The following is a 26,248-nucleotide window of genomic DNA, read 5'->3' as shown; positions in this document are numbered from 1 at the left end:
GTAATATTATATGTGGTGTAAGCCCCAAAGGAAACTTTTGTATGTATCGGAGGCATCAGACACTGTTTAAAGCTTCCTTCAGTTACCAAAGATGTGGGGCTGGATTGCTGTTTTTTGCCTCACCAGTTCCTCTTTCACCCTCCTCCGCTCTGTGCCCGGGGCTGATGTGAGTGCCTGAGGGCTGCATCAGCAGACACTGTCACCCTCTGGCTTCTGCTTGGGTTGCCCCTCCCCCGTGGAGCCACCAGCAGCAGGTCTGCAGGAGGAAGTGAGATCCCAGTGTGTGTCCTCTTTGGCTTCCCCCCTGCTAGGTTAGCACAGGCTGGCTGCTTCCTCTGGGGAAGTTGCAACCCCTGCCAGGCTGCCCTCTCCATGCAGTCCCTCGTTCCCTTTCCTTGCCCCTTCCTGCCTCCCAGCTTTGTTAGGACCACGAAAGGAGTTAAGTGTGGGGAGGGGACTGGCAGTCTGTTGGAGAAGACGGACATTTAGTAGGAAGTTAACACCTGTGGTGAGTATCATGCTGGAACGCTGCTTTCTAGGAAGTGGAATCTAGGCCGAGGCACCAAAGAGAAGGCTGTTATTCCAGGAAAAGTCCCCAGAAGTGTTCCAGTCTTGGGGAACAAGTGCAGAAGCCTGAACCTCGGTGAGCTGGTGCTTTAGAAGCCGTGAAAAGCTGGGCATTAGGTTAGGGGTAGAGGGCAAGGGAGGGGAGAGGTGTGCAGGCACGCCTGTGTGTTTGCTCCAGCCCGGGTGTCCTGTGGGCTTGATGCCTCCTCTGAATACGAAGGGTTTGCCTCTCTGGTGGCTTTCTGTCCAAATAGAAATAAGCCCTCCAGTTCCATCCGTCATGCGCTGTTCATGGGACAGATTGTCTTATCATCCAGCTGTGATGTCATCTGCGCTCTCTCTCCACACTCCATCCATTCCATTTCTGCTCAGGCCCCCCTTTCCTTGAGGCTGGTGCCCATCACCTCACTCCTTAGCTGACAGCTCTCAGTATCTCCCTGTTGTTACAGGACCCTTAGTATATCAGTGCTGACCTTAAGAACCTGGCCTGCCTTTTCATGCTTTTGCCCTCATTTCTCCTCTGTGTTGGCCGCAGAGAACTACCCCCTCTTCTCACCCTGGTTCTTTCTGCAGGAACCCAGGATGTGGGAGGAGGAAATGGAGTCCATGTCTCAGCTTGTTCACTGACTGGCTCCACAGTGGCAGGAGCTCGTCATGATTACTTGTGTGATTTATTCTATTTTGTACTGTTAAAGGAGAAAAAGGTGGGGGGGAGTAAAACTCCATGTATCAACTGCACCGTCTAACTGGTCAGATGAGGTAATGTGAACTGGTGTTACCCAGGGTTACTTTACTTCACAGAAGAACTCATCGGCTCTTTGCCTGGCAAACTCTGTTCCTCATCCTTTAAGAACTTAGCACGCATTTGCTACCTTTTTGAATAATTTTCCAAGTTCCAAAGCTGTTAGTCCCTTTTCTGCAACGCTGTGTACATTATATTAAATTCATTTGTTTACATGCCACATATTCTGTGTATTTTCTTCCCAGCACCCAGTACAGTTTCTCCAATGTATCAGACCTCAGTCAGTGTTTTTTGGATAGATACCTGTTCCTCTCTCCCTCACTATGTGAACCCCATTGCATTGGAAGTATTATTGGATTCTCAAGATAAAATATTGTGCATGTAGTTTCCAGAAACACGTCTGTTGCTTCAAGTGGGATAGGCAATCCAGGTAAATTCCTCATCACAGTTTCAGTGAAAGAATATTTTAATGAAGAGCTTAAATGAATGATCAAGAGAGAGTCAAGCTCTGGATTTTCAGCCAAGACGCAAAATATAAACATGGCAATCTCTGTATACATTCTTATTTTATTCTGTTCCAATATTAAAAAAAAAATTCTGCCGAAGTGTTTAAAGATTTAAAATTTGAAGGGTAAAATATTCACATAATTCAAAATTTTAAAACAATGTAAAAGATACCGCGAAAGACCTATTTCTGTTTCTTATCCACTGCATTTCCCCCTTGACAGTTAATCACTGTTACTCGTTTCTTATATAGAAGAAGTGAGCTATTTTCTGTGCATATACAAATGAATATGAACATATATTCTTACACTGTTTTACACTGTGTGTGTGTGTACGTGTACTAAACAGTTATTTGGTGGAGACCTTTTCCTATCAGAACATAAAGAGTTTCCTGACGTTGTAAAGTGGCTGTATGTGATTTCGTTGTATGGCTGTGCCCTAGCTTAGTAACCAGGTTCTTAATTATAGACATTTAGATGATTTCCAGTGTTTTGCTATTAAAGACAGTGCTTTAAATGGATAACTTTTTGTGTAATATTTTATAATCTATCCAAGTATATTTGTAGGGTAAATTTGTAGAAATGGAGTTGCTGGGACAAAGGAAAATGTCAATTTAGATGTGTTTGATTCTGTGAGAGAATTTAAGCAGTTTTTTTTTTTTTTTTTTGCGGTACGCGGGCCTCTCACTGTCGTGGCCTCTCCCATTGCGGAGCGCAGGCTCAGCGGCCATGGCTCACGGGCCCAGCGAGATCTTCCCGGTCCGGGGCACAAACCCGCGTCCCCTGCATCAGCAGACGAACTCTCAACCACTGTGCCACCAGGGAAGCCCTTAAGCAGTTTTAATGAAAATTCACTAGTTTTTCTTACATTGGAAATTTAACTTATTTAAATTCAAAGATTATTTTGCTGTGTTTTAGAGGATTAGTGGATTTTAGTATATTTGGTAGGCTAAAATGTAAGTGGCCATTGCTTAGGGAGGCTCCGTACGGGACCAAGACAAAAACAAAAAGAAATGGAAAAACAAAAGCCAAAAAAGACGTAACTGACACTAGATTTCCAGGTTGACAGAAATTTGGTGTCCATGGTTTGAAAGCATAGCATTTTTAATCCCCTCCATCATCTAAAACCTAATCACACATTTGCTTATTATTTCTGCACTGGGAGATGGCATTGGTACATTAAACTGTATGTAACAAATGTAATCTAGGGATTAGTGAAAGTCAGATCCCCTATGTGTTCCACCTTGAACATCTGGCTGGATTTTCTATGGTTGACCTTCATATGCTCCAATTTACTAAAAGGTTAAATCCACCTTGGTAGGTGTCCAGTGCCTTCCCTTCCCTAAGGAAGACCGGAGGGGTAGTAGCCTGAGTTTTAGAATATGAAACTCCCAGTTAGGGACAGTTTCAAGATTTCATTAAATCATCTTGTACACTTCTGTTACTTTGCATATTACTTTATTGGACTTCATAAAAACATTAACCTACTTATAATCTTCAATCAAGCAGAAAATGCAAAATCGTTGATTGAACAACGCCTAAAAAAACAGAAGTTTTGAGCAGTTTTGAATGTTACCACAGGAGGTCACAGGGGCCTGAGCTGTGCTGAAAACCAGATCTGTTTGATGCCAGTGACAGGAATGGGGCTCTTTCCATGGCTGTGTGGTGTGTTAGGTCCAGTACATGCAGACCTACGTGCTTTAACATGACATCGGGCTTTAAACTTTTTTCTTAAATAAATCTTAAACAGTGAAATATTATATTTCATCATATTTCAAAGCTTAATGTAACAACTAGGTATTTTAGCAGTATAAGATTTGCAAAGTTGACTGGAGAGGAAATGAGGTATTTTATATATTTTTTCTTTTAAATTTTACTTTCCTCTTTAAAATCATAGACATATCTCAAACTTTAATATATGGTAAAATATATAATTTTTTCTAATTTTTTAATCTTACCTTTATGACTTTCCATGTTACTTCAAATGTTAAACATCACTGATGCAAGGAATAACATTTTGAGTGCTGATTAGGGAATTAAATATTAAATTATGCATCTAAGTTCTCAAAATTATAAGAATGCTTTGTTATTTAAAAAGAAGATAGGTAGTTAGATATTTTGGCAAATGTATACATAACATTAAAAATCCTTTTTTCTGGTAAGTTTCAGTGTACCTAATTTTGTTAAATCTTCTAACTCGCTAAAGGTACTCCCAATTATAGCATAAATGGATAAATGAAAATAAAATGTGGAATTTATTTTCTTCTACTGATTAAAGCTGAAGTCAGTGGAGCAGGTGACATGTGACTTATTGCTTTTTACTGAGGAAAACAAAGCTAATTTAGCTCATATCCACCGTTAGTTCTACAATTTTCAAACAGATTGTATATGTGCATGCCTGTGTGCTGATTTATCCATGGAAAATTTCTGAAAGAGTATATAACATTCTTTATTATTACCTCTGGAGTATGGGTATAGGAGAAACTTTCTTTTACTTTTATATTCTATGATACTGTTTTAACTTTTCACCATATGTATATTTTATTTTTATAGAAAGATGTCAAAATTAAAAGTACCCTGGAAGAATTTTTTCCAGCAACAATAACAAGAATTATCTATGTAAACGTTTACATTTCACATACTTCTGTTTCAGTGTATATTGTTCCCATGCAGATTCTATATAGAATGATCAGTGTTACAGGGTCAAAACTTAGGATAATACAAGAAAGGAAACAAAATGATCAGCTCATTTGGAGACTTAGTAATTATCTTTATTTTTAGAAGCTTTGGTCGGAAGCTGCAGAGCTAAGCTAGAAATGGTAGTAGCATTGTGCATGAAGTGCTTTGTGAGTACCGTGGTGGGAGGGACTGATTTTCCCACTGCTGCTGCTGCTGCCCAGTCGAGGAAAGGGACCGTAACACATAAAAAGTAGTATTTAATGTGGTTGAATCTCGAAGGAGATGTGTGACATTGAAATCATCAGAATAACATCACAAGAAGAGACAAGAGCATTAACAAAGCCATGAGCTTGTAATTGGGCTTGTCACTTGTGAGGGGGGAGGATTTGGTTGGGGAGGTCGACTGACAGAAGGTTGTCCAGGGCTTTTAATGCCACCTTGGAGAACCCATTCTTGATGGGAAACGCCTTGGAGAGCCAGGCGGGGTTTGATAAATAGGGATGTCGGTGCTTGGTCGGTGAGCTGAGAATAGTTTCTGGCTTTTCTTTGCCATTTGATCGGCCTTTTCTTAGGATTCCAAAAGGCCCCAAAGAATCTATTTTTATGTTTGTGTTTGTTCCCTTCCATTAGCTTGGGCGATCGAGATTTCACGTTGTAGTGCCCTGGTGTGTGCGTTTTCCCGCTGTACTGGTGGAGAATCATCCAGACAATGGGACATATGTCATTACCTGAAAAAACTGTAGCCATCTGAAGTCCATATTCTGTACTGGGTTTCTTGCCACCGTAGAGCTAAGGAGAACCCCCAGCCTCTGGAGTTCTAAGTCAGACACTTCACAGTTGTCTGTTTTTCTTCCACAGAAATAGAAAAGTTTCACAAAGGAGAAGGCAAGGACGAAGAAAAGTACATTGATGTGGTGATTAATAAGAACATGAAGCTGGGACAGAAAGTATTGATTCCTGTAAAACAGTTCCCTAAGGTAAGACCGTGAGCCTGCACTGCAGGTGTGTCAGAGCTTATCACAGGGGAGCGCATGCTCCGTTTACGTTCTGTTTGGTGTGTTCTTGAGGTGTTCTCCCTTAGCACGACGCCCCAACACACATACTTTTACAATCAGGTGAAACCTTATTTGGTGATTCTGTCCCTCCTGTTTGGCGTGAGTTGCGGAACTCTAAAATTTATTCTTCTGAGTTACATTTTGGACTTTGGACAGCCTGTTCAACTTCTTCCTGCTGTAGTTTCTTCGTTTGTAAGATAAGGTTGGATTGATAAGAAATAAGGTTATCCATGTTAAATGCTTGGCCATAGGGTTTGGCACATAAATGCTTAAAATATTCCCTAATTATTCTAGAAAAAAGTTTGATTTTTATTCACTGTGTTATTTTATGACATTTGGCACAGTTACAATAGGTGCTTTAAAGTCTAATTCTAAAATCTTGATCATCTCAGATTTGGCCTAAATTCATCTTCTTTTTACTCTGCTTTTCTTTTTTCTTTCCTCTGAGTGTCCATGTACATGATTTATGCATACTGTTGTATATATTAGTAGTTAATTTCTTTTGATTGCAGAACAATAATCCAGTACCTGAAAATACCACAATGTATTTATCCATTTGCCTGGGCAGTTTTCAGTTTGGGGTTATTATAATTAAATTTCTGGGAACCTTTTCGTACATTTTGTGACCATACGTTTTCATTTATTTTTAGTAACTATTTAGGGTTTAAATTGCTGTGTATTTAGTTTTATAATGAATTGCCATAATTTTTTTCCCAAAGTGGTTGTATTTGTGGCATTTCTAGAACAGTGCATGCAAAGTTGTGGTTGCTCCATATATCTAAATCCATATTTGATGTTGTCAGTCTCCTTAATTGTAGCCATTCTGACAGGGTATTGGTATTTTCTTGTGGTGTTAATTTGCATTTCCCTGTTGATTAATGATTTTGTGTACTTTTTCATGCACTTATTGACCATTTATATATCTTCAATTTTGAACTCTCTTTTTAGATCTTTTGCCGCTCCCTGAGTGGGCTGTATGTCTTCTTATCATTGAGTTGTAGGAGCTTTTTTTAAATATATCCTGGCTACAGATCTTTTGTTGGATATACGTTTTGTGAATATTTGACTCAGTCTGTGGCTTGCCTATTATTTTCTTAACAGAGTTTTTTGATAAGCAGAAGTTCTAAATTTTGATGACGTCTAATGTATCAAGTTTTTCTTTTATGATTTTACCTTCTGTCAACTAAGAAATCTTTGCCAACCTCAAGGAAATGTTAGAGTCCTTTATAAGTTATAGTCTCCTGTGTTTCCCCTAAAAGCTTTACCATTATAGCTTTTAATTTTACGTCTGTGATACATCTCAAATTAGTTTTTGTGTATGGTGTGAGAAAGACAGTCAAAATTCATTTTTTCTTCCTATGGATATCCAGTTTTTTCAGTACCATTTCCTGAAAGATATTTTCCTCCCATGGATTGTGTTGGCATCTTTGTTGGAAACTGGATGACTGTGTTAAGTGAGGGTCTATTTCTGTACTTTCTGTTTTGCTTCATTGATCTATTTATGGATCATTATGCCGGTACCATACCATCTTCATTACTGTTGCTTTTTATAGTAAGACGTGAAGTTAGGTAATGTAGTCCCTTCAACTTTGTCCTTTTTCAGGATTGCTTGCATATAGATCCTTTGCAATTCTATATAAATTTATTGTTTTATTTTCACAAAACATTCTGCTGGGATTATGATTGCCGTTGCATTGAATCTGTTGATCAGTTTAGGGAGTTCTGACATCTTAACAATATTAAGTCTTCCCTTCCTTGAACATGGTATATCTTTCCATTTAGATTTTTAATTTCTGTCAGTAGTGTTTTGTACTTTTTAGGGTAGAGGTCTTGTCTTTTGTTGAACTTATTCCTAAGTGTTTCATGTTTTTTGAACACTTTTGTAAAGTATTTCGAAATCTTGTTTTCCAATTTTTTTGCCTCTACTATAACCTTTTGCCTCTAGTATAAACCTTGTATTCTGCTACCTTGCTAATAAATTCACTTGTTCTAGCAAGTTGTTTTATAGATTCCTTAGAATATGCTATGTACATAATCATATCATCTGCATAAACAGTTTACTTCTTTCTTCCCAATTTTTATGCTTTTTATTATCTTATTATTGTATTGGCTAGGATCTCTAGTATAATGCTTGAATACAAGTGGTGACGTTAGGCAGTTTTCTCTTGTTCTCAGGCAATGTGGAAAACATTCAGTATTTTACCATTAAGCATGATAAAGCTGTGAGGGTTTTTTTGTAGGTGACCTGTATCTGGTAGAGGAAGTTTTCTTCTATTTTAGTTTTGCTGAGAGATTTGATCCTGACTGGGTGATGAATTTTGGTGAATACCTTTTCTGCATCTATTGAAATGAACACAGGATGTTTCTCCTTTATAATGTTAATATAGTGAATTTTATTGATTGATTTGGCTAAATTAAACCAGTTTTGCATTCTTGGGTTAAACCCTACTTAATGATGTATTATCCTTTTTATACATTGTTGGATTCAAATGCATCTGTATTCATGAGTGATAGTGGCCTATAATTTATACACACACACACACACATATAGAAGTGTTCTTTCCCTCCTCTCCCCCCCCAAAAAAAAAAATGCATGTCAGTTTGGTGCTATTGTTTTCTTTATTATTAGATAGAATTCACTAGTGAAGCTGTCTGGGGCCTGGAGTTTGGTGGTGAAAAACTCTTTTCAAATACATATATTTATATATGAATCAAATATAAGTTCTTCAGTGTCTTTAATTGACAAGGCACTAATCAGATTTTCTATTTCATCTTTTGTGAAAATTGTTTTGTGTTTTTCAAAGGATTTGTCTATTTCATCATAATATTTCAGGTATTGCTTCTTTAAATACTTTTTCTGATCCTTTCACTCCCCGCCCTTTGAGACTCTAATTACAGGTACTTTCAACCTGTTGATATTCTCGAAAAGATTCCTGTGACTCTGTTCACTTTTGTTATTAGTTTTTTCCCCCTCTTCTTCAGTTTGGATCATTTCTGCTGCTGTATCTTAAACTCATTGACTCTTTCCTATGTCATCTTTATTTTTTTGGTAAAGCCTATCAGATAAAATTTTTGTATCACGTATTGTACTTATCTGTTTCAGAATTTATATGTGATTCATATATAAATATATGTATTTGGAAACATGTTTTTTTCTTTGCCGGGATTTTCCATTTATTGCAGGTGTTATATTTTGTGTAATTGAGCACAGTTAAAATAGGTGCTTTAAAGTCTCTAATTCTAAAATCTTAGTCATCTTAGATTTGATGTGAATTGATACTCTTTTATCTTGATAATGTCATATATTTCCTATTTTTTATATGTTGAGTAATTTTGGATTGTATACTGGACATTGTGTTATACTGTGGAAATTGGATTCTGTTATGTTTCTTTGAGGGATGTTGATATTTTTGGATTCAGATGCAGACTCTGTCGGATAGGAGTGCAGAACTCAGTTTACTTCTCAGTTTGACTTTTGCGTTTATTTTTGGCATACATGACTGACAGATTTTATACACAAAATTTGGGGCTCCTCAAGTCTAACTCTCATTTCTAGTATTCCTCCCACACATTTCAGCACTATGGTTGCCTCAAACTCTGCTACGCAGCTAAAAGCTCTACAATCAGTGAATTCACCCAGCCATTCCCTTCTTCCAAGTCTTGACTCCCTTGTAGAACCTCCTTGCTTTTGAGCATTCTGCAGAGGCTTTAGATGTTTGCTTTTTGTATTTTGTTCAGCGTTTGAGAATTTTTAGTTGTTTACCTAGAGACAGTCAGCCTGTTAGGAACTTACTCAGCCATACTTACAAAACTGAAGATATATAATACACTTTAGTAAACAGAAAACTGTTATGAGCATTTTATAGACACACTCATGACTAAACACAGCATGGATTATGGAAACTTTTATAAATTGATTCACCAGGCTTGATGTGCTCAATATGCAGTTAGGTAGAAAGATGCACAGACACCATCCCCAACTTTAAAGAGTTCATAGTCTGGTAGATAATTAATCTGAAGTTAATACTCTGTTGTGTATGAGTTAAGTATGTTGTTTTTCAGTGTCAGCTTTGATGAGAGTAGGGGAAGACGAATTATAATTTCTGTGTCTCACAGAGAGCAGAGTCCGTGTCAAGTCCTCCTAATGTCTGAAGTAGGCTGCTTAGAAATCTGCTTTCAGAATGCTGAAAAGGATATTTCTGCTTAGCAAATTGAGCATTTGAGTTTCAAGCCAGCCTTGTGGAAAGGCTAATACAGGACTTGCATCAGTTCTAAGAAAAAGCTTTCATGCTGGTGTCCGTTAATAGTCTGAGATGGAGGAAGCTGGCAGTACTTGCCCCTCTGGAATAGCAATGGGCAGAGGCAGCTTGGTGTGGAATTGAGGCTATTGTACACTTTCAGCTTCTGGGGCAAGAAAGAAGCACTGTTTGTGAAACTCCAACTAATAAAATGATTTCCATTAATTGAGTAATTTCTCTCAATGAACCATTTCAGCACTCTTTCAATGGTAAAACACCGAACATGAGTCTTTAAGTATTCAAACCCAAAATATATTTGTTCTCTTGAGCATATGTGCGAGCTTGCAAAGTGTGAAACGCAAATAAACACTGTTTCATGATTTTTTTTTTTAACGACTTTAAGCTATAGAAATTGTCCTCCGAAGTTTCCCCGTGGGTAAACCCTAACCCTTGGTTCTGGGCAGTGACTCGATGTAACAGAGTTAATCTAAGTGCCAGATCAACATTGGAACACGGCACCCTGTCTGTGAGGACCTTAAATGCCTTGCGGTTTAGATTTTACATTGATTTTTTTCTTTAATTCACTGTTTCCTTCATCATTGATCCCATCTATCCATTCATATACTAACATTTATTAAGGGTCTTCTCTGAGCCAGGAATTGTGCCTGGAAAACAAAACTGATTAAGACATGTCCTTTTGTCACAAGAAGCTCTCCGTTTTGTGGGGAATACAGATGAATAACTTAATTTAGTATAATACAGTGTGAGGCGTTCAATGTTGGGGTGCTCTAGAAAGACAGAGGATCATGCTGACAGTGTCAGAGAAGTCTTCCCTAAGGCTCTGAAGGAGCTGGCTGGGTAGGGGTCAGAAGTAAGACAGGGTGAGATGGAGGGATGGCCACGACAGGGGGATACAGGGCAGAGGGCATTTGAGAAACTACCAGCCATTGTACTTGGCTAAGCAGGTTAATTTCAATAAGATGTGCAGGTTTTTATTGAGGATTTATAAATAAAGTGATAAGGGAGCAGTGAATGGAGGCTGATCCCTCATCACTTTACTTATATAAGGTAGGGTGGGCCAAGGGGGGGCTGTGAAGTTAGAACAGGAAGTGACCTTTGAGCTGCTTTGGAGTATGAGGTGGGTTTCTCCAGGTGTTTAATTATTGGAAACTATTTCAGGAAATGGAATGCCACATGTAAAGTCATGCTAGGGTAAAAGAAGGCTTATGCACCATTTTAAAAAGTCAGTTGTCATAGGAAATTGAATTATATCTGTATATATCATTATGCATACATGCTCTACTGCTATGGTAAGATTGTCTTTATTATACTGTTAAATAAAAGAAAGAAAAGCAACATGTAGGACAGATAAAACCCTAGTTGAACATTTATTTTAAGAAAAACTAACTTGAATCTTACTAGCAGTTATTTTCTGGAGGGTAAGGATCATGTGCTCTTTTCTACTTTACATGTTTCTGTACTTTAATGTTTTAATAATAACTTGGTGTCACTTTTATAATTAGTATAAAAAAAAAAAAAGATTCCCATTTTGGGGGAAAAAAAGTGCCCGAGATTGTTAACTTAGGAGATACCTGTGTACTATGATTATGGTTTTTAAGATTTAGTGTACTGAGTTAGATTCTACCGGTTTAAATTAGATGTATTAATTTTCATACTTTGGTAATTGTTGTCTAATCTCTCAGCATTCTAATGCTTACATATTATTTTCAGTAACTTTATATTAGGCAATATGGGTTCTTACATTAAATATTTTCCTATTATGTGCATATTTTAAATTTGATATATTTGCTGTCTCACAGAAGTTCTTTGGTTAAGAGTCTTTGAGAGAGAAGAACGAAGTATTTATAAAACATGTTTCCTCTGGAGTTTGAATTAAAGCTCGAGAAGCTTTCTTTTTAAAGCTGGCTTGCATTTTTCCCCTGTAGTGAATTGCAGACAGTTAAAAACCCACGAATTTACTACTGGGCGGAAGGAAGCCTATTCCATAGAAATCATCATGGCTATCAGAATTTTCCTAGAATGGTAAATATTTGACAGTCACATCGGTATGTTAAAAGTGGCCTTTTCTGTGACTCCTAATTAATTTTTGGAGGCAAATAATGTTTTTTCAAGAGGATTCATGTGAAAATCCTTTTTATTTTTGGTGTCCAGTTGATACTTTACCTGTAGAAATAAAATGATAATGCACTTGTTTGTTAGTCCTTACGTGCCATTACCGAAATCCACAATGCTGTCTAGGGGGGATTTTGAAACTTGTTGGTGTCGAGGAAGCCTGATAATAAAAATCATCACTTAAAGACATGTGTTTATGACAAGTCCTGGTCAGTGTCCCTCCTGGTATCCATTACATCTTGGACCCTCTGGGGAAGCAGAAAGGCCACTCTGGAACACGGAGCCTTAGGAAGATGTCTTGGCCCGCAGTCCGTTGCTTCACTGAGCGCAAGTCCCCTTCCAGGCCAGCCCTCTGCCACCTTGACGACCCGTGTCTTACAGTGGGAGCGGGAGGAAAGCGCAGCTGTAAGTAGAGATGAGCCTCTTCGAGGCTACTTTCGTTCTTTTCTCAGAGGTCTTCTCTGGACCCGTGAGGGCTTGTGATACACGCCCCTATGTCATGAGAATTAGAAAGTTAAGTTGGTATTTGTGAATATGATAGCTTTCAAAAAACACTGTGAAGGAATTTCAAATCTTATGCTGTGACTTTTCCCTTCTTCTCTTTTAAAATGCTTGATTATTGACCCAGAAAGCAGCCCTTGGACTTAAGATTGTTAAGTGGACTTCAGAAACAGCAATGCATATATTAGGGGGCTTGTGACAGAATTTACTCACGTTTTTTTTGGAGGGGGTGTTATTGTTATTACTATTTTATTGAGTCAAATGAAAATTTGGTTATCTATAGGTCCCCCCAAACCTCATTACATTTAAAAGAGTAGAAATGCTACCATTATATGTGCTTTGGTCACAATGCAGTGCATTTAGAAATTAAAGTCCGTGATGAATATTGTTCTGTGTAAATCTTTTGTTGCATCACTGCTTATTTTTGAGAGGTGATGGAGGATCGGTCTCTTAAGTGTGTTGCTGAGCCAAAAGGTAAAACAACTTTAGTGCTTAGCGATATGTTACTGGCTTAGATGTGTTCAATGTTATTGGACGGCTTATTTTGGCTCTGGGCCCCATGAAGACCTCCCAGTTGGATCACCTGAAAATTGCACAGCTGTACTGTTGGACACAGGAAATTTGAACAAAGCTTAACCCCTCTCTTCTAGGATTCCACCCACCTCACCTCCACCCCCCACCCCCGCAGTGGAGTAAAATGGCAGAAATTCATTAAATGGCCCAAACTGTGAACTTTTATCAAAACAAGTAATTGACACACAATTACATGAAACAGAGGGCACAGTATATACATTGATACTGAGACACTTACAGAGGGGAAAGCAGTCAGGTTTAGAAGTCAGCCCCTCTTTGTTATGCCTACTAGCTCTGCCATTTACTAGCTTTCTGACACCAGATGTGTCACATCTTCCTTTCCCTCCCTCCCTCCCTCCCTTCCTTTCTCTCTCTTTCTTTCTTTCTTTCTTTCTTTCTTTCTTTCTTTCTTTCTTTCTTTTCTCTCTCTCTCTCTCTCTCTCTCCCCCCCCCTCCCCCCCCCATCTCATCAGGCTAAACACTTACTGGACCACCTCCACTTGGATATCCTGCAGACTTCTTACCTTTGATGTGCCCATAAGTGAACTTCATACCTCTTCTTGGCAAACCTGGACCTTTCCCTGTGCTCCTATTTTAGTGAATGACAGACAGCCCCTGTATCTAAGAGCCCATGCCTAAAACTAGCATATCATTTTTGTCTACTAATTTCTCCTTCATTTACCTCTCCCCCTCCATTCTTGAAGTACAATGACATATACACTTTATTACTTCTACTTTTAAAGTAATTCACATCTATTTCTACCTCTGCATTCCACTGCCACTCCTTACTTTAGACCACTGTCATCCATCACCCGGTCTTTTGTAATAGCCTCTTATCCAGTTTCAAATCCTCCATCCCATTCTCCACACTTGAAGCCAGACTATTGCAGTCTGGGATTTTTCTGGATTAACAGTTTCAAACTTAAGTATATATGGGCTACATTGCTTGTTTTATTTGTTTTGCTGTCCACCCAGTCCCCCACCCCTGCCCAAAGAACATAATCCAGCTTTGAGCATATAGAGATTAAAAAGTACATAAAGTAGATGATTTCAGATGGTGTGTCACTGTGTGTGTGATTTTACCCATGTCATCTCCTGAAGAAGTTACTTGTGTACTTTACTTGATTGATTTTCAGGGTTGCTGATGTCTAAATAGGTAGGGTTGTTTACCATTTGAAAGTAGATAACTGTGTTAAAATTACAATCAGTGGAGCAATACCAAAGAATCTCAACCACTACCAATAATGCTTAGTGATTTCTGGTTGGCAAATTAATAAATTTAAATAATATTTATATAGCTCTAATATGTTGCAATAATTTCTGCAGCAAAGAAAATCAATAAAAACTATGTTGACTAATGCCATTTGGTTTGGGGCAAAATAAACTTTAGTTTCACAAGTATGTATTGAGAAATCATTATGCAGGAAGGATGATGAATAAAATACGGGTCCTAATTACTCTCCAGGGATTTATAGTCTAACAGGAGAACCACAGTAAATTTTACTAAATAATATAGGGTAAAGACTGAACTAACATAAGAGAAATAGATGGACACTGCAAGATTTTAAAAGAGTGAGGAAGAGTTATTTCTGGAGAAAGAATTACAGGTGGAATTAAATGTAGTCCTTAAGTATAAATTCAGGATGTTAACAAGCAGAGATCAGGGGGAAAGACAGAGTAACTCTTGGGCCAGAATGATTTAATTATGGGGAATGGTAGTTTGTAGCATTTGTTGGAATGGTGATGACTAGCGTGGAAAGCCTTCAAGTGCTGTACTTGCGCATTAGATTTTTATATGGCCTGGGGAGCCCTGAAAGATTTATGACAGGTACAAATAAACAAGTAGAATATATAGTAGGAAATATTCTGCATTATAAAAGATCTTACCTTTTTTTTTTTTTTTTGAGTCCTCAACATTTAGGAATGATTGATTTAAACACAAGTTGGAATGACTTTTATTCCCTAGAAATTCAAGTTCTCATGTAAAAGTGATTGTTATTGTTAGAGGTGATTATCAGAATCGTGAAAATTATTGTCAGTAATCCAAAGCCTGACTCAGTTACTAACGATCCTAAGAAACAAGTGTTCTGTTACCAAAGAGGCTGCTCCATTTCATATGAATGCCACGCTCCCAAGCTTGTTGTTAGGTTTACTACTGTTTGGAGTTTTGCATTTATGACATTGGCTTAATTCAAATGAGATCAGTATTCTGAATACCAACTAAGCGGTGGATTTATTTAATTAATCATTGTGTGAGTGGTTAAATTATTGGAACCTAAAATGGCTCGTAAAGCTAGTGAAAGTAGTGATCTGGTCTTTTCCTTTCAAGAGAAGAAGATAGGTAAAACAAACCTCGTTTATTTTCTTTTCATTCTTGCCGTTGGGCAGGAATTAGGTGAATGTGGAGGTGATGAACCAAGTGTGTTTCCTGACAGTTTAATTCTTTCTCTCCAGTAAGGTCTAGAAAGAGAATATGGGGTGACGTTTTCCAAAGAGGGATGTGATGTCCAACCTTACATTTGGGTGCTAGAAGAACATGCTAGAACTTCTATTTTAATGTATGTATGTAGCGTATGGTTTCTGCATCTCAGGCACTGTTCTAAGGGCCTTACATGTATTAACTTTTCACGTGTTAATCTTTACAGTTTTAGGAGGAAGGAATGATTATCTCCTGTTCACTTATGAAAAACTAAAAAACAGAGACGTTAAGTAACTTGCTAAATGTTATTACACAGTAACAGGCATTTGAACCCCAGAAATCTGGCTCCAGAGCCCATGCTCCTGTTCAAGAGATTAAGCTTTATTAATATTTATTACACAGGTTAACACTCGTCCTATTACCTGGCACATGTGAGTCCAGGACAATTGTGTGCACAGTGAGACAGGATGCTGGAGTAGAAGAGGGGATTCTCCGAGGCAGAAGCTCCCAGGTTTTCATCGCTCACTTGCTTTCAGTAATTGGGGCAGATAGCTGTGTATGTGCCTGCATATGGATTCTTGGATTGCATCTACTAGTTTTAGTTCACTTACCTTTTTCAGTGGACAAAGATTGTTGCAAGAGAGACTGCGACTTCAGGGCCACTGTAGATGCAGTCGAAATGAGCAGGAAAACGGCAGAGCCGCTCCGTCCCCGTGCCCAGCGCAGGCTCGGCACCGGGACAGGGGGAGAGCAGCTCCCGTCCAGATGGGCGTAAGAAGAACAGTCTTTTCAAATTGGTACTGTTTTTTTACATCCAGTATCGTTAATGATGCATCTCTTGACCTAAGTAAGGATCGAAATATTATTACCCAATGGTAGATCAGGTGTAGCATTTTAAAATAAATGTATACATACATATATATGCACACACACTCACATCCATTTTATGTGCATATAAACTGTAGTGCAGGGGCCAGGGATCCTTCTTGGCTGCCTAACTTAAGATCTGGAACACTGGGCGTGATAGTCTGTGGGGAACACTTAGTCTCCATGGACTGCACCGGTGGACCTGCTTCCTTTCACCGCCTTCCTTTCTCACAATTTATTAGCTCTTCATTAAACTTGAGACATATACTGTATGCAAACAAAGGTTTTTTTATTTCTTTATATCCTCTCGTTTCTCACATCCTACTTCAGACCTACCTCTACAGAAATGAATTACATTGTTTATGTATTACAGTACCTCCTTATTTTAGTCTTTGTCAGATGCCTTTTTAATCATTTTTAATAAACACGTAGATTTTATACAACGCTCAATTACAAGATGTTGGACAGTTAGGACCATGTACCCAAAATACGCCTCCCTCCATCTGTGCCTGTGTGGTATACTTTAGGGTTCGTTTTAATTAAATCTTGGATAGCGATTGGTACATTTTGGACGTTGATTTTGGTTGGTAGTCATCAGTCACTCGCAGCGCATGAAATGCTGCTTCCTGTTGGGAGCTAGTGCGGCTCTCGTCTGTGGCCGAGGCACACGGGGGGTGACTCAGGGTCCCTGCCTTCAGAGAGTGCCACCTCCATCCCCTCTTAAGGGAGGGAAGGCAGGCAGGTGATTGCTAGGCCTAGAAAAGACCGTGATGTTTGAGACTCTTAAAACTTTTTGATAAATGACTGCTTCATCGTTTTTTGTCTGGGGCAGTGCGCCCCCCAGTGGCCACTCCCTGCGTTCATGACCTGTATCGCGCGTGCCCTTCCCTTGAGTCTGTCCTGACCCTGCAGCTCCCTTTAACTGACAAGATATGAACTTCCAGGCTGGAGCTTTAAGGGAGCCTGACAGCTTCTGCTTTTCTGACCTTGGAAGACATATACCATGCCAAGGTCCTATCACCCCGAGGCCACCATGGGAGGTGGAAGCTTGGGATACCCAGGTGGAGGAGAATCAAACCAGTAAGAACTGAGGTCCCCATCTGACAGCCACCACCAACTTAAGAGACATGGGAATAAGCCATCTTGGAAGTGGGTCCTCCAGCTGCAGTTGGTCTGGCTGTTGCCACATAGAACTCCCCCCAGGGCTCAGATTGCTGAACTGTGAGCAAATAAATAAAACGGTGGTTGTTCAAGGCCATTACATTTTGGGTTAGTTTGTTATGCAACAGTACATGCCCAAGATGTCATTAAAGCATAACCTAGTCCCTCATTTTCTAATTACCAAGGCAGATGCCGCTGTGTGTATGTCGGCTGGACCGGGGTTTTAGGGTCAGGTGGGGAGGACGCTGAGGGGGAGAAGGGACTGTAATGGACCAAAGGAAGCTGCTTTTAGCGCATATGAGATTTATCCCAGACTGTTCTGTCGATGAAATAGTGAAGTACATTTAAGAAAAACAACTAATGTACCAGGAGCGTTAAGTAGTTCATGTTATAGTCAGGAAAGATACCGTAGCGCTTTTGAGCATTTTTGCCATAGTGAACAGGAGGGACTCTACCACTGAGAAGACCTTTATGTTTTGAAATTCCTTTCCTTTTGTGCCAAAGAGTGTTTTGACTTTATGTTACTGCTGATACAGTTGTGGCCTTTTTAAAGTAAAGCAACGATAGGCAGAAGATTAGGTTCCTGGACCCAGAATTTATTAACCTGTTCTTTTGCTTTTGTTGATCCAGTACAAGTTTTCTTTTTCTGAGTATTACTGTGTGTATTAAGACTGATGACTGGGGTTAAGATGTGAAGATTCCACAGTTGAGTAAAACACATTTCCTCTTGTCCAAGGAGTACAACCTGAAAGGAAATGTTTTAAACTGTAGTTTGGTAAGTGGGAGAAAAGAAGGCAGGAGGAGAGGGAGTGCGGGGGGGCTAAGAGGGTCGAGGTGCCTGGAGGAGCCGCCCAGGCTTGCCAGACTCTGCTGAGCCCGGGAAGGGCTGGCTGTGTTGCGTTTGTCCTTTACAAAGAAAAACTGAAACCCCCTTAGACCCCAGATTAAGTCCAAGCTCTTAGCCTGGATGGATGACTCTGCCCCTTCCTTCCCCACCCTGGCTGCTCTGCTCCATCAGGCTGGCCATCTTCTTATTTTAGAGAAGGTCCGTAGTGCCTGAGGGCTTTTGCACTTGCTACTCACAGTGCAGGAAAGTCTCTGCTTCCAGATCCTTGCATAGGTTGCAGCTGAGCTGACCATCACAGGCCAGCCTGGTCTGACGTTGCCCAGCCCTCCATGACTACCCACGCTCTCAGTAGTTGGCTTCTGCCCACCTCCATAGACGCTTAGCAGTAATTAACAGACGTTGTGTCTGCGCTTCTGTTTTTCTTGTTTGTCATCCGGCTCTTCTGTGAGCAGATGGGGCTCAGTACGGACGCGGCCATTGCTTGTTTCGGTTCTTCACCCAGCACCTAGAACGTGTCTGCATTTCACCAGTGTTGTAGCGAGAATAACACTTCCTGAGGGCTGGACACTGATGTCAGTACCTGTGTGTTGTTGATTTTGTGAATATTTTAAGAAACAAAGCAAAGTGGGTTTTGTTGCCCTTCCTCCTGCAGATTAGGAGGGGAGATGTAGGGGATGTGGCTCTGAGCAGATTTCAGTAGAGGCTGTTTTCCTCTCCCCCACTAGCCAAGGCAAGTGGTCTCAGGATTCTTCCCTGATCTTGCCTGTGAGCACTTGGGGGTTGGGGGTGGGGGTGGGGGTGGGGGTGAGTTCCTGCAGGAAAAACCTTTGAGAAGGTATCAAGTTTCTTAATTCTGGGCTTTTGGTCTTCTCTGCTCTCATGCTCGTCCCCCGTCCAGAGAAGCAGGTGCTTGAGTCTTATCTCTCCCCGCAGGTGTCTGTACTCTCTCCAGCCGTGTGGTTAGTGTTTGCCTTGGCACTTCAGCATTAGTTTGTATTCTGTTCCGTTTTCTTCCTGTTTTAAGGGTGAGAGTGACGTTCTTTACAAGCTCTACATCTGAGCTGAAATGGGTACTTCTTGGAACACGGTAATTTTGAGAAGCTGCAATGAGTCCAGAATGGCTAAAGTGAAAAGCAGGAGAGTGGTGAGGCTGGGAAGGTGAGCAAGGGCGGTGCTGGAGAGGGCCTTGCACGGCAGTTCCGGGGCATGAGGACTCCTCGAAGGGGAGTCGGACAGTCCCGTTTGCAACAGAGATGTAACAAGGTCCCCTTTGGGTTAAGACCTCTCTGCTGATCCAGGGAGATAGAAGTGGATGCAGAGATGGAATTCTGCAGTGGGCAAGGTGAGGGATGGTGATGGCGGGACTAGTGGTTGTGGTGAGGCTACAGGAAAATGGGCAAGTTTAAGAGAGCTCTAGGAGTTAACATTGTTACGATACAATTCACTGATTCACTGGACATTGACTGAATGCCCTCGCCGCACAGGTGTTGGATCAGTGACTGCAAAAGGCCTCGTCACTGCCCTCATGGAATGAATGTCAGGTTTCTGGCTTGAGTTGCTGCATGGATGGTAGTGCCATTTGCTGGGAAGAATAACGTATCTGCTGCTGCTACGTTGGCAGAGATTACAAGTTCAGTTTTAGTGTTGAGTAAGAGGTCGATAAAGCATCCCTTTGTTAGACTAATCCACTTTTTGGTGAGCACCCAATTAAGGGAAACGCTTTAATGGAGACAGTGACATGTCCTTGATTGAAGCTTAGTTGTTTATGAAATGACAGCTTAACTTTAATTGTCCCCATGGAACAGTGTCATGTCACAAATGTAGTTTAGATCAATTAAAGCGAGTTCTTCCTTGATCTTTACTGGGGAAGAACATCATTATTGGATCTTGTCCGTTATGTGGTAAAGCTCAAATATACTGTATATTGGTTTACCATCTTCATAATCATTTGAAAAGTTTCCTATTTACAGTTGTAACACTTGTAATACGATAGTATTTGTATATAGTATAATATGATAGTATTTGTCATATAATAATTGGCATCTGGAGAAAAATCTTTGGTCTTGGAAATAACACTTTTACCTGCGATTCAAATCTGCACACAAATGGAATCATTAGTAAAAATGAAGGCTGAAATGTATTAGGTTCTTACTGTCTGTCTTGCCAATACACTCGTCAAATAGAAAACAAATCCTGGCTTAAGGAAGGACAGACTTTGTATTTGGAAGGGTTTCTGGAAGATCAGGGAAAGGGGCTGCTCTTGTGATAGGGAGAGCTCTGAGCCTGAGGCCTGTCGGTGTCTCAGAGGTCAGACCACAGAGAGAGAGAGTGGACGAGGCCGGGAAGGTGCAGGGACGTGGGTGGAGGACAGGACGGGGGGCGGGAAGGGACAGGCGGCAGAGAGCGTCTCGCCCAAGGCTGGTCCCTGGGAGCAGAGGGCCTGTCGCAGAGGCCTGTGCCAGCCCAGGTTGCCTGTGTGAGGAAAGGACAGAAGCTTAACTGGAGTTCGATCACGTCAGGTTAAGGGACATTCTCTGACTGATCAGTGGAGACAAAAAGAACAGCTAATCTCTTATGGCGCAAAGAAAGGAGGGTCTGTGTCCAGTCTAGAGAAGCAAGGGGGTCGCCCGCGTCTGGGGAAGAGTAGTTCTCTGCAGTGAGCCGTTCCCAGGAGTGCAGAGGGTGCGTGGGCTCAGGTGGCTTTCAGCAGGTCCCAGCCCTCAGCACTGGATGCGCTACCTCTTCGTCTTCATGATGCCCCTTCAGCTTAATGACCCCTGTGAACCTCAGCCATGGTGGACTCGGTGGGGTGAGGACACTGCTGGGGTCACACCGCGGGCGAGAGGGAGCCCTCGACGCGCCTCAGAGGTCGGCAGCAGGTGGCCGGACCCTCGGTGGGTCGTAGAACTCGGCAGATCGGAGGGCTGTGCTGCTCAGTTGCTCATTTAAAGTCTGAACCGTGCTCAGCCCGTAGGCCCTGTCGCAGGTGCAGGCCGTGGTGGGCTTCAGGGGTGCGTGTGTGTGTGGGGTATCTTCTAGAACCCCTGGAGGAAGTGAACTTGTGATCTGAGGGAGACAGCAGCAAGGGCTGCGAGCCGAAGAGGCAGAGTAAGCAACAGGTCTGTGGCTCCTCCTTTCAGCCAGCAGGGCTTCTGAACAGGCACGACTGACGTTTTACACAGGCCCCTTCCTCGCTGTGCAGGGCGGCCCCATCCACGCTGATGTGTGACGCTAGGCCTTTGACCACTAATGCAGTGGTGGCCCACAGTCATTGTCACCAGGTACTCTGGCCATCTCCAAACGCCTGCCGGGGAGGCGACGCAGCCTGGGTGGAGACCCCCGTCGGGCAACCAAGCCCATCGCCGTTGTGTGGCTCAGCTGTGCAGACGGTCAGCATCCACATGCCTGGTTCTGCCTCACACCCCGACTCCCAGACAGAGCTCAGCCCCTCGACCCACCTGGGTGGCCTGGGTGCGGCCGTGTTGTTCCAGGTGGTGGCTTCTCGGCAGCCTTGTACACGTACAAGGTGGGCATTGTTCACCCCAATTTATGTATGTTCACGATAGTTAAATTCATCCATTCATTACCTACTGATTTGTCAGCACAGAGAGTGCACAGCCTGCCGGCTGCTCTGCTAGGTGATTTTTGTGCATTTTCGTATTAATTCATACATCAGGCGGCCGCAGTAAGCGGTTGACCCCTGTGTTGTGGATGAGGCGTCTGCAACTCACGAGGGTAACTTGACCAGGGTGATGCAACTAACGCGCAGTGTGTGGTGACAAAGAGGAGAGCAGAAGTGCTTCCGACGGTCAGAATGCGCGTCTGTATACTTCTTGTGAGCAAAAGACTAATAGAAGTTAAATGGAGAAAGAAAACTGCAGATAAAATGCTCTTCCTTCTTATATGGAATCTCGTGGTTTTATGTTTTATCAAGTGACTTTGAGTAAATCATATCATTCTGTGGACTTCAGTTTCCTCAGTATGAAATTAGATGTTTGGACTGGATGTTTTCTAAGGTCTCTTAATTTTTATTAATTGGGAGATATTTAACTGTTACGGACGTGATATAAATATGGTTGTTTGAATACAAATTAATTTTTATGCTATCCTTGAAACCTGCTAAAATGAATATAAATGAATTAAAAAGGCACTGATCTATGAAGGTAAGAACGGGAGTGTGAGACAGCAATGGACAAACGGTGTTAGTAAAATTCGGTGCTGCACTGTGTTTACAGTAGCCAGGACACGGAAGCAACCTAAGTGTCCATTGACGGATGGACGGATAAAGAAGATGTGGCACATATACAGTGGAATATTACTCAGCCATAAAAGGAAACGAAATTGAGCTATCTGTAGTGAGGTGGATGGACCTAGAGTCTGTCATACAGAGTGAAGTAAGTCAGAAAGAGGAAAACAAATACCGTATGCTAACACATATATATGGAATCTAAAAAACAAACAGAAAAGGTTCTGAAGAACCTAGGGGCAGGACAGGAATAAAGGCGCAGATGTAGAGAATGGACTTGAGGACACAGGGAGGGGGAAGGGTAAGCTGGGACAAAGTGAGAGAGTGGCATGGACATATATACACTACCAAATGTAAAATAGATAGCTAGTGCGAAGCAGCCGCATAGCACAGGGAGATCAGCTCGGTGCTTTGTGACCACCTAGAGGGGTGGGATAGGGAGGGTGGGAGGGAGACGCAAGAGGGAGGGGATGTGGGGATATATGTATATGTATAGCTGATTCACTTTGTTATGCAGCAGAAACTAACACACCATTGTAAAGCAATTATACTCCAATAAAGATGTTTAAAAAAAAGAAAAAATTTTTTGGTGGCTGCAAAATACATGGATAAATGGTAATGACCTTCTCTGGTAAAGACCAGAGAAAGCAGAATCCTGAGCTTGCAGGGCAAGAGAAAGCCAACCAGAAACATGCCTATTAGTGTGGGAAAACCTCGAGAAGACTCGGGAGTTGTAGCTACCAGTTAGCTGCATGTGAATTTACGGGGTGGAACTGACAAGAGGGAACTTGGTGGAAAGTGTGCATGAAAGTAGTTAGACCCCTGGATCCTCTCCCCAGCTGAGAAAAGCAGGCGTCTGCCCTTCTTAACCTAGCAACAGACGGGAGATTTCCTGAAGAGTTTGAATGAGAGAAACTTTAGGTTCTAAGACCCAGATGGATACGGCTGAGGGCTGCAGTGAGATGCCACACTGAAGATGTGGGAATTATTTCCTTTAAACAGAGGTGTGTGTGCTTCATAATGGGATTCTTCGTATTCTGGCAGCCAGGCTTATATACCTCCTCCTAGGAAGTTGGGTAATTCCTATTCAGGGAAATGCCTAGCACAAGGAAAAAGAAGTACAGATATCGATATTTGAGTAGCTTTGGGTGAAAAAACTGGGCTGCTGTGTTGCAGTGAATCGTTATGTCCAGTTGTCAGATTGCATGTATGAAAGCAGAACATCCAGTTAGCCTGTTTGAGCCTCAATTTAAAATTTTTAGAAACAAATAGCAGAGGATTACCAGTCATGTGAGGAAAGGCCATAGTGTAGCAAGAAGCAGATTCTCAGAACGTGGGGGTTAGGGGAGTCTGTGGGGAGAAGCAGGCTCTGTGAGCTCCACGGCGTCGGGGAGGGGACAGCCACCGCCTTTGACGCCTCAGGGGGATAAGAATTTGTATTACTTCCAAAGTGCCATAAGGAAGGGACAGATATAAGAAACTGCTGTTAGTAGTGAAACATGTGATAGCAGAAATGAGAGAATCAGTAGAAATGTAGGAAACGTAATTAAATCTCCCAGAAAGTAAGACAGAGGGAGGTGAAGGAGGGAGGAAAAATCAGAGAAACTTAGAGATCCAACTCAGGAGGCCCAATATCCGATAGTAGGATTTCCAGAAAGATAAAGCAGAGAAAACAGGGAACAAGAATGAGGGAGGGTGGGTTGAGACATTGATTCCCCGCCCCCCCCCCCCACCCCTTGTAGTAGTATTTGATATTTTAAACTCTGTAGACCTCACTTCTATATTTTTTAAAGTAATTTACTTAAAATTAAATTTTAAAAAGCAGAAAAAAAGATGACATGTAAAGGTTAAAAATAGACAATTTAGTTTTTGTTGAAAACCAATAAAATTGAAAGTGGGCAAGGAAAAAATACCATTTTGACTTTTTAAAAGTACATATTTCAGGAAAATTACTTTAATTACCATAGTTAGAGACACGAGGAACGATTTTGTCTTAAAAACAGCAACAGCACAGCAGTGGCATGGCTCATGGAAGGTGGCTGATATCACAGCAGCAACCACGTGAGTTTGCGATCAAGAATCCTGCCAAAGAGAACAGTTTCTCTCGTGGTAAATAGGGCTGACTTTCTATTTGGAAGCAAGAAGAATTCATAATTATTGTAAGGCTTTTAGAAGTTGTGTGAAATTCCTATCAATAATTATTTCATTCAGTTGTATGTATTTATTCTCTATTAATGTGCTAAACATTGTTCTAAATGATTTGTTTATGTTGACCCATTTAATCCTCAAAATACCCTGCAAGGGTAGGTCCTATTGCCCTTCATTATTCCCACTTTACAGATGAGGAAACCAAGGCCTAGTGACCCCGAGCCCAGGGTCACTCAGCAAGAAAATGGAAAAGCCAGGTTTTACAACCATGGCAGTCTATCCTCAGAGTCCGTAGTACCCTTAATTAATTCACTGCTACTCTGCATGCTGACTAAAGAGTCCTCCGCATCTAGGCTAAATAGATAGATAGATAGATAGATAGATAGACAGGTGGATTTTGTCATAAAGCCTTGGTCAGCCACTGAAGGCGTAGCGCTCATCTAGGCCAGTGCACTCAGTGGTTGATTAACTGAGGCTTAAGTGCTGACCAGGTAGAAGAACCCAGACACTCCATGGTGACCAGTTTAGTGCACATTACAGGACACTTGGTGTCGTTTTTCCTCACCAACAGTCTAGTTCCAGCACTGTTCGTGGTTAATGTGGAATGTGTGCTGAAATTGTCAGGATGGCAACTAAGGAATTCTGGGAATTAACTTCATTTATTGGTACAATTTGTAAAATACAGCCATCACTGAAGTGATTTGGTAGAAAGAAATACATCCTTTGTTTGTTTGTTTTAGCCCTGTTTTATGTGGTTTGTGGAAACATTATAGGGTGATGCACGTGGCAGTAACTTAAATACTTGTCGTTAGTCAATGACGTGTAGCATACTGACTGCAGTGTTCACTAAAATTCAAGGAATAAATTATTTTCCTCAGATATGCATGTTACAGATTTGTCCTTTTGTTTCTCCTAGTTCAACTTTGTGGGAAAACTTTTGGGGCCACGTGGCAATTCTCTGAAGCGCTTGCAAGAAGAAACCTTGACAAAAATGTCCATCCTTGGAAAAGGCTCCATGAGAGACAAGGCAAAGGTAATACTTATTATAAACAATGGCTACTTTTTTAGTCAAGTTATATAATGTACTTTTAGATCATCCATGGTATTAGTACATATGATATAAAAGCTAACTAGGACCTCAAATGAAATTATGTGAAAATGCTATATATAGTGATATATTTGTGATACTATTTAGAAAATTCGGTCACTCTGGCCAGTTTCGGAATATGTAGTATCTTAAACCAAATCTGTAACTATTATTTTTATTTATAGAGTGAAATTGTAGCACCTGTGCTTTTGATTCTAGAAGCAATACCTTCTAGAAAGTACAGTGGTATTGAAATTATCATGAAGAGAAATGAAAGTTATCTATAGTCTCACCATTACTATTTGCATTTTAGATTAGTTCTTTCAGGTCTTTTTTTCTATGCCTGTGTTTCATATTGTTGACTTTATAAGGTATATGCTTTTATTTGCCCTTTTTGCCTTTCTTTTGATATCCTATGCATTTTACCAAGTTAAAATTGATTGTAAATGTTTTAATAATTACTTCCTGTTCTAACACATAGT

The 26,248-nt window shown here is 40.9% G+C and overlaps 1 protein-coding gene across 17 annotated transcripts in view; it reads left to right on the top strand.

Moving 5' to 3' along the window:
* KHDRBS3 (KH RNA binding domain containing, signal transduction associated 3) overlaps window positions 1-26,248 on the top strand; it is a 200,581-nt gene that overhangs the window by 59,496 nt on the left and 114,837 nt on the right. For 16 of the 17 annotated variants that reach the window (XM_067712841.1, XM_067712840.1, XM_067712844.1 and 13 more), the window contains exons 2-3: window positions 5,350-5,468; window positions 25,596-25,712. In XM_067712841.1, the coding sequence (XP_067568942.1) occupies window positions 5,350-5,468; window positions 25,596-25,712 (236 nt within the window). Of the gene's footprint in view, window positions 1-375; window positions 509-5,349; window positions 5,469-25,595; window positions 25,713-26,248 lie in introns of those variants that run through there. The other variant, XM_067712839.1, reaches the window with a different exon arrangement.

This window comes from Pseudorca crassidens, chromosome 17, assembly GCF_039906515.1.
Source record: "Pseudorca crassidens isolate mPseCra1 chromosome 17, mPseCra1.hap1, whole genome shotgun sequence".
NCBI classification, from domain to species: Eukaryota; Metazoa; Chordata; class Mammalia; order Artiodactyla; family Delphinidae; genus Pseudorca; species Pseudorca crassidens.
This window is presented reverse-complemented; position numbering and strand designations above follow the sequence as displayed.